Raw genomic sequence first — 15,241 nt, forward strand, 5'->3', positions numbered from 1 at the left:
TTATATTTAATATTGAGTAATTTCTACTTTCATTAATTTGAAATACTTGTTAAATTGTTTATAAAAAATATTAGTTATCTCAACTCAAGAATAATTGGTATAGTAAAGTTAAAAATAATTTTATAAAAATGATATGTGTGAAAAATCAATGAAATAAATTTAACATTTGAAATTTTATATTTATCGATATTGAAAATAATTATCGATTATATAAATAATAATACAATATTTATTTACAAATTTATTTTGTAAGATTTAAAAATAATAATTTCTTTTTGTAAAAGTATCGATAAGTAAGAATTTTACATGTTAATAATTATATCATATTTGATATATTATTTCGAATGAAAACCATGTATATAAAATATATATTTTGCACATAGGTTTTTGCTCGATATTTTTAAAATCAATCTTTTAATATCGAACGTAAAATAAAAAAACAAGACTGAATGTCCTGTAAGTAGTTTATAAGAAAAGTACTGTAAATATTGTAAAATTGTAAATATAAAATTTCACATAAATATTTTTGATTTTTATAATAATAGTGGTCATCATTTCTATTTTACATTTTTTATAACATAATTATTTAAAATTAAGAAAATAATATTTATACAATTAATTTTTTTTTATTTATATCATTAATTATTACAATAAATCGAGATGAATATCTTGTAATCTGGAATTATACATCTTAGTGAATAATAAAAAGTTCAAGAATAAATATTTTTATCATTTTTAAATGTTATAATAAAAGTACTGTATTTCTTCTATATAAAGTACTTTTATTCTTTATGCTGAGCAATTCTTTTGTTATTCAAAGCAAATAAATTCAAAAATTACGCAGATTCATAAAAATCGAGCATATATAAAATTTAAATTAAATGAAAGAACTTTAAATCATGAAAATCATGAAAAATTTATTTTGATTTAACCTTTTAAAGATGATAATCCTGCTCTCATAATTTCATCTACTAAAAGAAGATTACTGGCGATGATTGTGCTATAAATAAAAATTAAATGCATATTTCAGAAAAAATATAATAGTAAGTAAATTGTTATAATAAATTCTATTTTAATCTAAATAGAATTTTATAAGTATGCTTACCATGAATTAATAATTTGCTTTTTCACATTATAATTATCATAAATACCAGCATCCGTGGGTTTTAATGCTTCATCTGTAGAAATATCTAATCCTACTGCTTCACCCAATGTAGATCTTTCTTCTAATAATTTAACAATTGTATCTTGTGCATCAAATCCACTGTTTACAGCTAAATGGTGAATTATTATGAATATTAAAATAAACGAACTTTAATATGTTATATAAATAAAGTTAATTCAAAAAATCTTTACCAAGAGTTTTTGGAATGATGAGTATAGCTTCCGCATAAGCTTGTACACCTAAACGTTGTTTTCCTTTCACTTTTTCTTTATATTGGTGAAGTGTTTGACTAGCAGCTACTTCAAAAGCACCAGCACCAGGAATAACAGCACAATCATCAATAGCATTTTTAATAGCTCTTAAACCATCTCTTACAGCATCTTTTAATTGTTCCAAAGTATATTTATTTGGTCCCTAAAAATTTCTTATATTAAAAATGAAAAAAGAACTCATTAATTTAATTTATTTACAATTTTACCTTCAATAGAATTGTTACAGAATTTGGTTTCTTGCATTCTTCAATAAATGTATATTTTGTCTCTCCCTATAAAAATATAAAAAATAAAGTTTTTTATTTTGCTAAATAATATTATTATTAACTAAATAATTATTATGCATTATATCAAAAAATATTTACCAATACATGTTCATATACAAGTCCAGCCCATCCTAAATGTTCTTCTTTTATATCATCGAAAGAATTCATGGCTGTTCCACCACAAGCCAGTGCTAAACGTTCCATATTTCTACGTTTTGCTCTACGCAAAGCCAAAATGTTTTCTCGAGCAAGCATATCCAAAGATGGTGGATCGATGCCTTTTTGATTTATAACAACAAATGATTTATCTGTTCCATCGCATAATTTCTTTTTTAATTCAATTATTTTTTTTACTCGATTATCAATAAATTCACGCTCTGCAGCGACTAATTTCTCTCGTTCTTCAGCAGTTTTGTAAAAAAATCCACTATTTACCTTTATAATAAATATTATTTCATTATTTGAATATATATAAATATATATATTATAAATTATAATATAAATATGATAAATCCTTCTTTTAAATTAATTCATTTACCTCACTCTTTTCATATTCTAAACTAACATTACATGTCAATATGTAAGCATTTTCTACTCTTTTAGGCATATCTGGATGTCTAGATCCATGGTCAGTTACAATACCAAGAATCAAACTAGTATCTGCTGCAGTTCTATGTTGCATTTCCATTAATTCAATCATATGTAAATCGATTTCTTGATCTTTTTGTCTAATAGCCAAAACTGCATCCACACATATTTCTGTCAATTTATCAGCTATAGATGGATGAATTTTAGTTCTAAGTGATGTTCTAGCAACATTCATTAAGTTTTCTTTTGAAGGCTCAATTGGTATTTTCAGAGAGTCAAGTACTTCTAAAGTTTTGATTCTAGCTAATTCAAAACCTTCTGTAAGCACTCTAGGATGAAGACCTTCAGAAATATAAATATCAGCTTGTTTTAAAAGTTCTGCAATAATCAAAACAGTACTAGTTGTACCATCTCCAGTAACATCATCTTGAGCAGTAGATGCTTTGGCAATTAGAGAAGCTGTTGGATGTTGAATTTGCATTTCATGTAATAATACATTTCCATCTTTTGTGATTTTAATATCACCTGCACCAGAAACAAGCCTTAAAAAATAAAATTAAAATTATATCAATATTTTGAATAAAGATTGAGATTTTGAATATGTATTATAATAGAACATGTATATTAAAGACATAATTAATACATGTATTATTTCAGATATATTTAATAGATATATAAAATTACGAATTTTATTTGAAATAAACAAAAATCTAAAATAAAGAAATTATAAAAATCCAAGAGATAAAGATAGAAAAAGAAATAATGTAAATTTAAAGAAAAGGAAAAGATTTGTATTAAATTTTTTAGAATTGATGAAAATATTTTATAACTTTAAAATTTTAACTTTTTATATAAAATATTCTATATAAAACATAAGTAAATTATAAATTATTAATTTAATAATTTATTAAATATATAATAAATTGAGAATACCTAATAAATTGAGAATTTTTATATATATTTCATAATTATCAATATTTTATAGAAAAATTACTCTTAATTAATAATATATAATGTATACATAATTTTTTACATGCATATAATTGTTATATAAAATAATAAATAAAAATAATAAAAAATTATAAAATTTTTTTATAATTTTATATATCTTATTTAATTTTTTTAATTTTAATTTTTGTTTAATTTTATATAAGCTAATAACTTACATAAATTAGATAAAATAATTTTAATAATTAAATAACTTAAACAATTGTTAAATTTACACGTGAACATTAATATACGTACATCTTCATGGTGCCTTTCGGTCCAAGATTCGTTTTCATTACATCCTGAATTCCTTTTGCGGCAGATATATTAACGGCCAATGCTTGAGCAGCTCTAGCAAATTCGGCTTTAGGATTTAACAAACTAATTGCAGCCATTTCAAAGATACAATAAAAACAATTTATAGTATATTAAAAGCACGTAGCCTTTCAATACGTAAGTTTCGTCAATGGCTTCTCATCCGAATAATATAAATTGTTAACTATTCTAGGAACTTTTAGGAACTTGTAGTTTCTGGAAGTTACAAATTTGTTATTGAAAATTGAAAAATTCATTAAATAATATTTTGTAATGTTATTAGTAATATTTAATTTAAGAAAAACATTTTTCTAATTTATAATTAATTTAATCTTAAATTTAATTTAAAAACAATCTTTAATAAAAATGCATTATCATGGATAATGAATTTTAGATCATATAATATATTTATATATGTTTATGTATATAAATTTGACCTATGTATAAAGATCTATGAGTGAAGTTGAAATAAAGATAAAATGTGATATGGATAAAGTATAAAATGGTGAATTAGATACCATTATTATAAGCAATTATGTACAAGTACAAAAAAAATATATATATATATTTATTTGTAAATAATTTTTAAATAATTATTTATAATGATGCAAAATATATAATAATGATGCATACTAACATATTAATTTGTGATTGCATAAAAAAATAATAATTAATTAATAAGTCATTATTTATTAATAAGTCATAATAGAATAAAAAATATATTTACAAAAACATTTCATTTTATAATTAATAATTATAAATAAATAATTTTTTCTACATATACTATTCTTATTATTTTTTTAAAAATTAAAATGCGTATATTATAAATCATAAATATAAATTTTCATGTAATAGTAAAGTTTCATATGATTTTCATTATTATAATATTGTTACAATAAAAAAATCAAATTTAATGCTAATTTAATATAATAATTGTTTTATTAACTCTATATATTCTATCGATTGATTGAAGAATATTTTTTTCGACGAAATTATTATGATTATCGAAATCTATCCAATCAGTTATAAATGTGCAGTAATTTTAACTTTTACATATGACATGATATCGACATATATTACTTTGATGAAATAAATGTCAAAATGTTATTTTTTTTCTCCAATTAATTTTTTTATTATTTTCAAAACTATAGTTGTTGGACGAATATGATATACTAGAAATAACTCTATTATTTTTCTGTGAATTTCTTCAGAAGAATAATATATAACGTGATTTCATTGCTACATTGCTATATTAGGTAAAAACATCATGTGATACGATGCAACATTTGATTTCAATAAGAAATTTTTAGTAGTAGAAAAAATAGTATGCTGTGCTTGTCTTTTAAATATATAACTATTTATAAATTATGATTTATGAAAAAAGTATAAAATTAATAATAAATTAAATAAAGATTTTTAAATATTTATCATAGTTGAATATGCAGGAATATGTTTTCAATAATATTTTTAATGTTAAATAATTACATCATATAAGTTATTATAAATAAAATGACGATTGATGAAATTAATTTTAAATGAAATTGTAAAATTAATATTTTTAACATAATTATTATAAGCATAAAAGATTTCATTTTTTACAATGAATATTATATGTATGAGGTCATATAAAAGTGCTAATATAATAGAAACCTTATTATGTAAGTTATTTTAATATTAATTAATTATTATTTAATTATTTTATTTAAGTAAATATTAATTTACATTATTAGTTTATATAATTATTATAATATAAATTATTGAAATTATATTATAGGTAGAAGATATTTATCAGATTTTTTATTTGTTCCTAAATGTGAACCTACAAAAGATTCATATTTATTGAAGTTAAAAGATTTTATTGATAATCATGATAATATCTGTGTATTAACAGGAGCAGGAATATCTACAGAAAGTGGTATTCCTGATTATAGATCTGAAGGTGTTGGACTTTATGCAAGAAGTAATCATAAACCAGTTCTTTATAAAGATTTTTGTAACAGTGATGCTATTAGAAGACGATATTGGGCTAGAAATTATATAGGTTGGCCAAGGTTATAATTTTTTTCATGAAAATGATTTTAAAAAATCATTATACATAACTTTAATATTTTAAAAAAATATTAATTTTATAGATTTTCTTCTATCAAACCAAATAATACACATAAAATATTAACAAAATTAGAAAATGCAAATAAAATAAGATATATTATTACTCAAAATGTTGATAATTTGCATACAAAGGCAGGTAGCAAAAAAGTGATAGAATTACATGGAACAGCATTTAGAGTAATGTGTCTTAATTGTAATGAAAGAATATGTAGATATTATTTGCAAGATATTTTTGATAGAATTAATCCAAATATGACAGTAACTAGTCAAATGATCAGACCTGATGGAGATGTGGAATTGACACAAGTAAATGATATAATAAATAATTAAAAAAATTCAGGTATAAATTAAAAAAATTTAATTTAAATGATTTATATTTTAGGAACAAGTAGAAGAATTTAAAGTTCCAATATGTGAAAAATGTGATGGTATTCTTAAACCAGATATAATTTTCTTTGGTGATAATGTTCCACGTAAAATTGTAGAAAATATAAAATATAATATTGAGCATTCAGATTCCCTTTTAATTATAGGTACTACATTAACTACATTTTCTAGCTATAGAATAGCATTACAAGCTAATAATATTGGAAAACCTATAGCTATATTAAATATTGGAAAAACTAGAGTAGATAATCTTGCAAAAATTAAAGTGGAAGGTAGATGTAGTAACGTCCTATCGAAAATTTATTCAATGCTCAATTAGCATAAAAAATATATTATATTTTAATGAAATATTTTAATGGAAATAATATAAATAATTCTTTATTTATTTTTTAAATCATGGCTGTAATTATTTCATTATTTATTATGTATAATTCGTATAAATAAAAGATCTTCAATAAATTTGTTTTTACAATTGTTTTTGTAACATTATATTAACGTTATATTAACATATGAAAAATTAGATAAATTATAATTTGGAATCTTAATTAGATAAATTATAATTTAGAATCTTAAAATTTTAAGTCTTTTTTTAAAATATATTTTTACAGACATTGATACAAAATAAATATAAAAATGATGTTTTTAATTATTTCGGAATTCAGTGGTTTAAAAATTATTTTCATATAAAATTTTGTATTATTAGGAATTTTTGCGAATTATTAACAAGTTTTTACTTAAATTGATTGGACAATAGAAATATTAGTACATATCAAATTCAAATTGCATTTCGGATAAAGAATTTAATATTTCAAATTAATAATAAATTAAATCAAGAATTCAATTCTAATTGAGAATTTTTTTGAAATTTTAAAAATAAAAAATCTTTTCTTTTATATTTTAAAAAAATATAAACATTGCATTGCAATTTTATAGAGATTTTATTGAATTAAGTTCTAGGGAATTTTTTTACAGTAATACACTATTTTTTAACTTATATCTATTTTCGTTGTTATGATAAGTAACTTGCTTAGTACATACATAAATGTTCCCATAATTAGTGATATTATTACGTTTTACGATTAATGAAATGTCGCTAACAAGGTTAATGATTATTTCAAAATTATTTTTTATTATGTATCAAGTTTTATATTATACAATTTTTATTATGCAAAATATTTGAAGCATTACAGTTTTTCGAATAATGCATTTTAATATATTTAAGTAAAGTTTAAAAAAGTTTTACTTGTTAAGTAAAATGAAAGATGTAATCTGAGTCTGTATGAATTGTATTATATTATATTATATTATTACAATAATTTTTATATTGTATACAAAATATTTGAAATTCTATAATTTTTATGATGCATTTTAGTTTATTTCAATAAAATTTAATATTTGTTAAATAGAATAAAAAAGATATAATTGTATCTAAATTTGTATGATTATTATAATAATTTTAGTATTTACAAATGTTTTTTTATAATTTTATTAAATATATTATTCATTATATAAATATTTATAAATAATTTTTATTATAGTTTATTACCTGCACCATCGCAAGTTGTATGGGACAGAGAAGATGAAGCACGAGAACAAAAATTACGGCAAAGACCTGTATCTGCTCTTGTTAAAGCAGTTATTACTGCTCCACCATATGGTCAACGTAAAGGATGGGTACCAAGAAATCCAGAGGTAATTAATATTTTATACATAATATTAATATTAATAAAAGTAACTTTTTTTAGTTTTTTTTATATTTTTTTGAATTGATTCTAGGATTTTGGAGATGGTGGAGCATTCCCAGAAATTCATGTGGCCCAATATCCACTTGGAATGGGAATGAAAGGAAAAGAAACAACCAGTAATGCTTTAGCAGTTCAGCTTGATGCTCAGGGAAAAGTGAAATATGATGTTATTGCTAGACAAGGTCATTCTAAAGATAAGGTAATACAATGCACTTCTTCTTTTTATATAAATACTACTTGATTTATTTTTATTTTACTTTATATTCTTTTACAGATTGTTTATAGTAAATTGAGTGACTTATTACCTTCAGAAATTACAAGTGAAGAAGATCCCAGTTTACAGCGTCCACCAAATGAAGAGATTGAGGAACTAACAGAGAAAACTAAGAAAGCTTTGGAAAAAATAACAAGATCAAAAATAGCTGCAGCAATGCCAGTAAGGTGTGCAGAGAAACAAGCACCAGCACAATATATTCGATACACACCATCACAACAAGGACAATCATTTAATTCTGGAGCTAAACAAAGAGTAATTAGAATGGTTGAGGCTCAAATAGATCCTTTAGAACCACCTAAATTTAAGTAAGTTTTATAATATGAATTTATTTGGAATAAAACATTGAATGAATTATATTTTAAATATTAAATTTAAAAAATTTAATACTTTTAAATTATTAAAAATTATTTCTTATATTATGAATAATATAGTATTTAACTTATTAGAATTAATAAGAAAATACCACGAGGACCTCCATCACCTCCAGCACCTGTTATGCACTCACCTACAAGGAAAGTAACAGTAAAAGAACAAAAAGAATGGAAAATACCACCTTGTATTAGTAATTGGAAGAATGCAAAAGTAAATCAATTCTTATATTGTCAATGGTTGAAATTTTACAAATAAATAATTTATTTTCAGGGATACACAATACCGCTTGACAAACGTTTAGCTGCAGACGGTCGTGGATTGCAGCAGGTTCACATAAATGAAAATTTTGCTAAGTTAGCTGAGGCTCTTTATATTGCAGATAGAAAAGCTCGAGAAGCAGTAGAGATGCGAGCACAGCTTGAAAAGAAATTAGCTCAAAAAGAAAAAGAAAAGAAAGAAGATCATTTAAGACAATTAGCGCAAAAAGCCAGAGAAGAACGTGCTGGATTGAAATCAGCTGCAATGGGTTTGTATATATATATATATGTATTAAGTTTGTATATACTTTACATTGCATTTATTTATATATTTATGTATTTATAATTTTATTTATATATTAATATATTGGAAACAAGTTTAATACCAAAACTTTTAGTTTATGTTTTTTTTTGTATTATATAGAAAAATCGGAAGAATCACGGGAAAGAGATCAACTTAGACAAGAACGACATAAAGATCGAGCTCGAGAGCGGAACTTAGCGCGTGCTGCACCTGATAAGCGTTCTAGATTGCAACGTGAAAGAGAACGAGATATCAGTGAACAGATTGCACTTGGTTTACCAGCAAAAAGTATTCCAAATAGTGGAGAAGCACAGTTCGATCAACGACTATTTAATACTAGCAAAGGAATGGATAGTGGATTTGGACACGATGATGAATATAATGTTTATGATAAACCCTGGAAAGATTCTAACTCTATTGGTTCGCATATATATCGTCCCAGTAAAAATATCGATAAAGATACTTATGGAGATGATTTGGAAAAGCTTGTTAAGACAAACAGGTATTTTTTTCTGATGATTATTTTTTTCTGTTGATTAAATTAATAAATATCTTTAGAATTAAAATGATAGAAATAAATACTTAAATTAAATATTCTTATAATAAAATATTTTTTTTTATAATTTTAGATTTGTTCCGGATAAGGAATTCAGTGGAACTGATAGATCGACGACACGATCAGGACCAGTTCAGTTTGAGAAAGACGAAGAAGATCCTTTTGGTTTAGATCAGTTCTTGAAGCAAGCCAAACGTGCAAGCAGTTCTACTACTACAACTACGAAACGTAAAGATGAACGGGAACAACGGAGAGATGATCGTGATAAACGAAGGAAACATTAAATTTTCTTACTATTTGATTTTTCCTAAAATTAGAATAAATTTTAAACATTTTTTTTTTCAATATTATTTATGTTTAATTTTAAAATTAAATAATTGAACTTTAATTATTGAAATAATTATTTGGTTCAATTATTTTTTATTCATTTCAATTAATCTAATCAGTGTAATTCTACATAAATTCAATATATATATTAAATAGATGTAAATGCCTTAGAATTTTAAAAAATTATGATTTTTTTTCTATTTCTTCACATCATACTGTAACAGAAGTACAACTTTAAAACAAAAGAATAAAAAATGTATACAAAATTACTAAAAATTGCTAATTATTAATAAATAATTATTAATAATAATTTTTTTTAATGAATTTTCTTTCAATGATTTGTTTTGTTTCATTTAACAAAAATAAAGCTGGTTAGATTTGTTTCAGACTCATAGTTCTTTATTAACACAATGTGCATACAGCAGATTAGATTAACAAAGGAGGCGATACTTTCGTATGGAGAGCGATTGTTATTTCTTAATTAATAATGTAGTTATTTACTTTCTCATCAAATATTTTTTTTTTATGCATAAAAGTTTATCGATACTATTTTTACAAATTATTTTTTCAAGATCGCGTCAAATTGAATCAAATCTAATAATATTATTGTAAATTCGCGAATATATTAAATTCGTATTAATGATGGTTTTTAATATTATATTGCTTTATATATAGCGTTATTATTTTTTTTTTGTTCTTGCGATTCCCAAACTGTTCCGATTTTTTTTTTGAAGTTATTCTAAAGGAATTTATAATATTTCTACTTTGGTAATATTTCTCACTAATTTTACTAATGTCAAATTGAAATTTATATCTTTCACTTATTATGTATATATGAGATCTTCCGCTTTATTTTTATACAATTCAATTGAATTGTATAAAATTATTGTAAGATATAAAGTAACTATACATGCAGAAACAAGTTTGGAGAACACTGAACTGTGTTTATAAATATGATCGAAAAATCTTGTTTTCTTGTTTATGTACAAGAAATAAAAGTTGATGAATAATTTCGTCATTTTTAAATAAAAATAGAAGTGCATATGTATATTTATAGAAATCAGCAGATAATAAATGAGCTTGTGAAAATGTTTATGATGATTCCTTTTCCTTTTTTAAACTTTCTTATAAATATTTCTCTCTAAACACGACTTAGAAGATGATTTTTTTAATCAGTCTTTTCTTTTTTTTTTCATTCATAAGATTATCACAGAAAAATTTCTATGCTGATTTCTTTTTTTGTCTCAGAAATTCAAATGAATAATTCATTTCATTATTCACGTAAATTGACGCGATCCTTTAATTTGTATTAAATTGATCTCATATTCTTTATTGTAAACCATATCCTTAAAAGCTATATTAAGATTTTTCTGCCAAACTTTAATGGAAATATTCTCTTTCGCGAATATTATAATATAATCAGAAAACTCTCCTGATGAGAAAGACTAGATTTAATAACGCTGAAGACTACAGACTTGTTTGGAAGCTTATGTACAATGAATCAATCAATCATTTCAATCATTGTGTTCAAGTTTTCAAGATTTTGTTTCTTTCAGCTGTAAAACATAATATAACTTTTGCTTTAACAATATTTTTAATTATTATTTTTAAATTTTATAAATATTTAATATATAATTAGTACAATTTGTTTTTTTATTTGTAAAATAATAAGTACATAGAGTAAGAAATATGATAGCAACCAAATTCTATAATTTTATATAAGAAGTAAAATATAAAAAACGTTAACTATATCTGAAAATCTATCATTTTTATTTCAAATATGTATCTTTTTTTTTATTTTAAACGTGTATTTTTTTTTTTTTTACCTTCAATCAAAATAAGCTATTAATTTAAAATCATATTTTTGAAACAGCTGAAGGATTTAAATTATGTAAATATAAGAAAATGTAATTTATAAACAGACAGTGTTTACCAATAGCATTATAAAAAGTTATATTCTAAGATTTTTATCAAAGTAATAAAAATAAATTTAAAAATTTATATAAAAATTATTAAACGTCTAAATATATAATGTTAAACATGATATAAAGAAATTCCTAAATTCTGAATGAATTATAATTTATCGAATATCAAATTTTATTGGTTTATTATTTTGAATTGAAATTAATACATTTTTTTTTAATTATTATTAATTGATATTATTGCGATTATTAATATATATATATATTTATTTTTCCAAATATAATTCTGTAGCCTTCAAAAAGATTTCTATTACATAACCTTTAAAATGATCGATCAGTTTCTCATCTCTTAACAATAAGATGTGGCAGTATATAAGGCATACAAGTTTTCTTCTTTAAACAGTTTCCTAAAGATTTATAATAGATCTTTGTAACACTGTTTAAGATGATGCTGAGAATTATTTATACATTACGAGACGAGAAACCAACTACTTGATTAATTTAAATTTTTCGTTAGTACTTACATTGCTTTGGAAAAAAAAAGATTGCTTAAAGATTCGAACACTCAAGCAAAACTTATGAAACATGATGAATGAGATTGCGAATGTTTATGCTAAATATGTAAAAAGCATATGATACTTATACATGAAAAATATGTAAATATGAATAAAAAAATTTGTATATCTGTAAAAAATACATATTTATAATGTACAATATAAGATATAATACATACAATGTATTATAATGTATTATGTATACATGTTAATGTAATGTATCAAATATTAAGAATATGTTTTGCAATTATTATGATATACTTTAATTTGAATTATGATAAATTACAAGCATTTTTTCTAAATTTAATAGCGTTAATTGATAACATTTATTAATAAAAATTCATTTTTATATGGAAAATGATGCTTTTATGACACAATATAAATAATTAATAATTAATACATATTTAAATTTATTTCATCAATATTGTGGCGCATCTATTGTGGCGCATTTATCGATTTTTATATGAATTCGTTAAAATATTTGAAATTTTAATTAACGCAATAAATTCTATATATTTTTCTAATTAATTTTTATTTCACTCTTTTTTATCAGAAATCATCAGAAATATTTTTTAAATGAATAATTATTCACTTAAAATATCTTTATTGAATCGTTTAATGAAAAAAGAACCAAAAATTTCTTTATCAAAATATCTAAATAAATTTTAATGAATATTAAATTTTGTCTAATTTCATTATGTTAGAGTATTTCTTATGCAATCTTAATTGCAATTCTTTTTTTAAATTTAAATTATTCATTAACATAGAATTAAATAGATATAATTTCAAAGTTTATTTTATCACTTTTGATTATTTAAAAAAAATAATTCAATAAATTTTCGTCGTTTTAAAATTTTCAATATAAAATAATATTGTTTTAATTTGCATATCTTATCTAATTAAAATAGATTTCGTTAAAAAAATAATTTTTTTAAATATTTTTTAATATGCTTCAATATGAAGTGATATAAAAATAAAAAAAATTCTTTTGAATGATATTAATTTGTTAACGAATGAAAAGTTAAGAATGTAAACATAATATATGCATATACATAAATAACATATATAATATATTTTTGCACATGTTATATATGTTATATATGTTAAATATAAATATGCAAAGAATATGTATTATGCAAAATAAAAAATATATTTTTAATTATGAAAAAAATATTTCTATTCAAGTTTTATTGTTGTAGATATTTTCTATGAAAATTTATGCATTTGCATAAACATTCGCATTTTAATTATGTATTTTTACAACAAAAAAAAATGCCTCATTTTTCGGTTTTAAATATTAATGCTTATAAAGATTGCTACATTTTTGTTTGTCCATTATTGTGATATTAAAAATTTGTTAAACATTGACATGCACCTAATATTGAGATGGAGATTGCTTATCAGTTTTCTTAGGCTAGGTTCTATTTTTGTTACAGAATTTTCATTATCATTGTAATCATACAATTATCATTATATATCTATTATATATTTTTTATATACAATCGTTCAAGTATAGCTACATCCATACTTGCTCGAAAAAAACACGATATTACACTAGAACCACTCTTTTTCCATAAACGATTCCTTTTTTATTTTTTTTTTTTCTTTAATTTTTCTTTAAATTATTAAAAAGATTCTTTTAATTCATTATTTAATAATCTTGATTTATCAGTAACTGTTATAAGGTCTAAGTAACCAACTAAACATTATCTACATACATAAAGGGAATACAACTCTCTATTAGAAATAATTATAAATAGTATAAGAAAAATGAATCAAATCAATGTTTTTTTTTTTCACTTTTGAATGAATAAATACTATACACGTGCCAAATTTATTTTTTTTTATGTTTTGACTGTGATTGGATCCTGCCCAATCTAATAAATTTATACATTCAATTGCTTAGGTCTTTTTTTATTTTTAGATCTTTCTTATTTTTTGTTGCATTTTATTTATTTCTTTTTCTTTTCCTTCATTGCGTTGCTTCCTGAAGCACGCTTTTGAATTTTAACTAGGGAATCACTTGTCTTTTTTTCTTTATCTTGAAGATAAGTTGGCTTCTTTAATCACGTATAAAAGCACCATAAATCCATTTGCTTCCTTAAAATCGAAAGCAAAAGAATTCATGTGTTCCATCTGATAAGAAGACTGGACATTTGAATTATCCAGTCATGTTTGGCAGCAAATACTTGAAATATATTATTCAAGTTTTCACAAGAAAATGTGTATATTCAAGATTTAATATTTTTAGTATAGTCTACATAATTATATATAGTATCATAGCCATAATAGCATTATAATGAAAGCTATGATATATATAAATATATAGAAAATATTTCAAACATTATTTTCTCATGAAATTTTGAATACTACATTCTATGTATTTGAAATATACTATATGTAAGATAATATTATTCTATGTGTTTTTTTTTTTTGTAGGAATTTCATTCGGTCTGTTATTTCTTAGATAGTACCGAAAGGATATATTACACTTCTGTAGTGCGACTGTATGGGCTGGATTCCTCCGATTGTGAAAGTTTTCGTTCTCGTTTGGTGAATAGACCTCCTAAAAAAGATGGCTGCTGAGCCAGTCCTTTAACACCACCAGGGATTGTAGCCCCTGGATGTATAGGATGAACTTGTCCAGGATGTTTAATGCCTTGGCTCATTGAGCTGGCAGATGTAGATTGAAAAGAAATCGACATACCACTATCAAGTGAACCCACGCTTCCACGTCGCTGTGGTTTTTCACCAGCAACTGTGAAAAAATATAAAAATTAACAAATTAAATTAAATTTCAAATATTTTTTATATTGATTTATTGCAAATATTACCTAA

The 15,241-nt window shown here is 22.4% G+C and overlaps 4 protein-coding genes across 8 annotated transcripts in view; 2 read left to right on the top strand and 2 right to left on the bottom strand.

Annotated features, from left to right (window-relative positions):
* Positions 1-606: 606 nt before the first annotated feature.
* LOC551295 (T-complex protein 1 subunit zeta) lies at positions 607-12,444 on the bottom strand. The gene is made up of 8 exons (XM_026441855.1): positions 12,374-12,444; positions 3,537-3,809; positions 2,242-2,833; positions 1,803-2,138; positions 1,644-1,709; positions 1,357-1,579; positions 1,106-1,274; positions 607-1,000 (listed from the first exon to the last, which is right to left on the bottom strand). Exons 2-8 carry the CDS (start codon positions 3,671-3,673, stop codon positions 928-930), a joined length of 1,596 nt encoding a protein of 531 aa, XP_026297640.1. The 5' UTR covers positions 3,674-3,809; positions 12,374-12,444; the 3' UTR covers positions 607-927.
* Positions 5,194-6,545, top strand: LOC551260 (NAD-dependent protein deacylase Sirt4). The gene is made up of 4 exons (XM_623651.6): positions 5,194-5,251; positions 5,368-5,644; positions 5,726-6,008; positions 6,085-6,545. Exons 1-4 carry the CDS (start codon positions 5,194-5,196, stop codon positions 6,406-6,408), a joined length of 942 nt encoding a protein of 313 aa, XP_623654.3. The 3' UTR covers positions 6,409-6,545.
* LOC551225 (puff-specific protein Bx42) lies at positions 7,052-10,172 on the top strand. Its single transcript, XM_623620.6, has 8 exons — positions 7,052-7,190; positions 7,628-7,781; positions 7,866-8,033; positions 8,109-8,416; positions 8,558-8,693; positions 8,754-9,009; positions 9,165-9,546; positions 9,674-10,172. Exons 1-8 carry the CDS (start codon positions 7,177-7,179, stop codon positions 9,882-9,884), a joined length of 1,629 nt encoding a protein of 542 aa, XP_623623.2. The 5' UTR covers positions 7,052-7,176; the 3' UTR covers positions 9,885-10,172.
* A 1,454-nt stretch (positions 12,445-13,898) lies between the features above and the next one.
* LOC413410 (IQ motif and SEC7 domain-containing protein 2) overlaps positions 13,899-15,241 on the bottom strand; it is a 75,886-nt gene continuing 74,543 nt past the window's right edge. For 4 of the 5 annotated variants that reach the window (XM_006559146.3, XM_006559144.3, XM_006559145.3 and 1 more), the window contains one exon: positions 13,899-15,161. In XM_006559146.3, the coding sequence (XP_006559209.1) occupies positions 14,890-15,161 (272 nt within the window). In that variant the 3' untranslated portion in view covers positions 13,899-14,889. The remainder of the gene's footprint in view (positions 15,162-15,241) is intronic. The other variant, XM_006559147.3, reaches the window with a different exon arrangement.

Source organism: Apis mellifera, linkage group LG7 (assembly GCF_003254395.2).
Source record: "Apis mellifera strain DH4 linkage group LG7, Amel_HAv3.1, whole genome shotgun sequence".
NCBI classification, from domain to species: domain Eukaryota; kingdom Metazoa; phylum Arthropoda; class Insecta; order Hymenoptera; family Apidae; genus Apis; species Apis mellifera.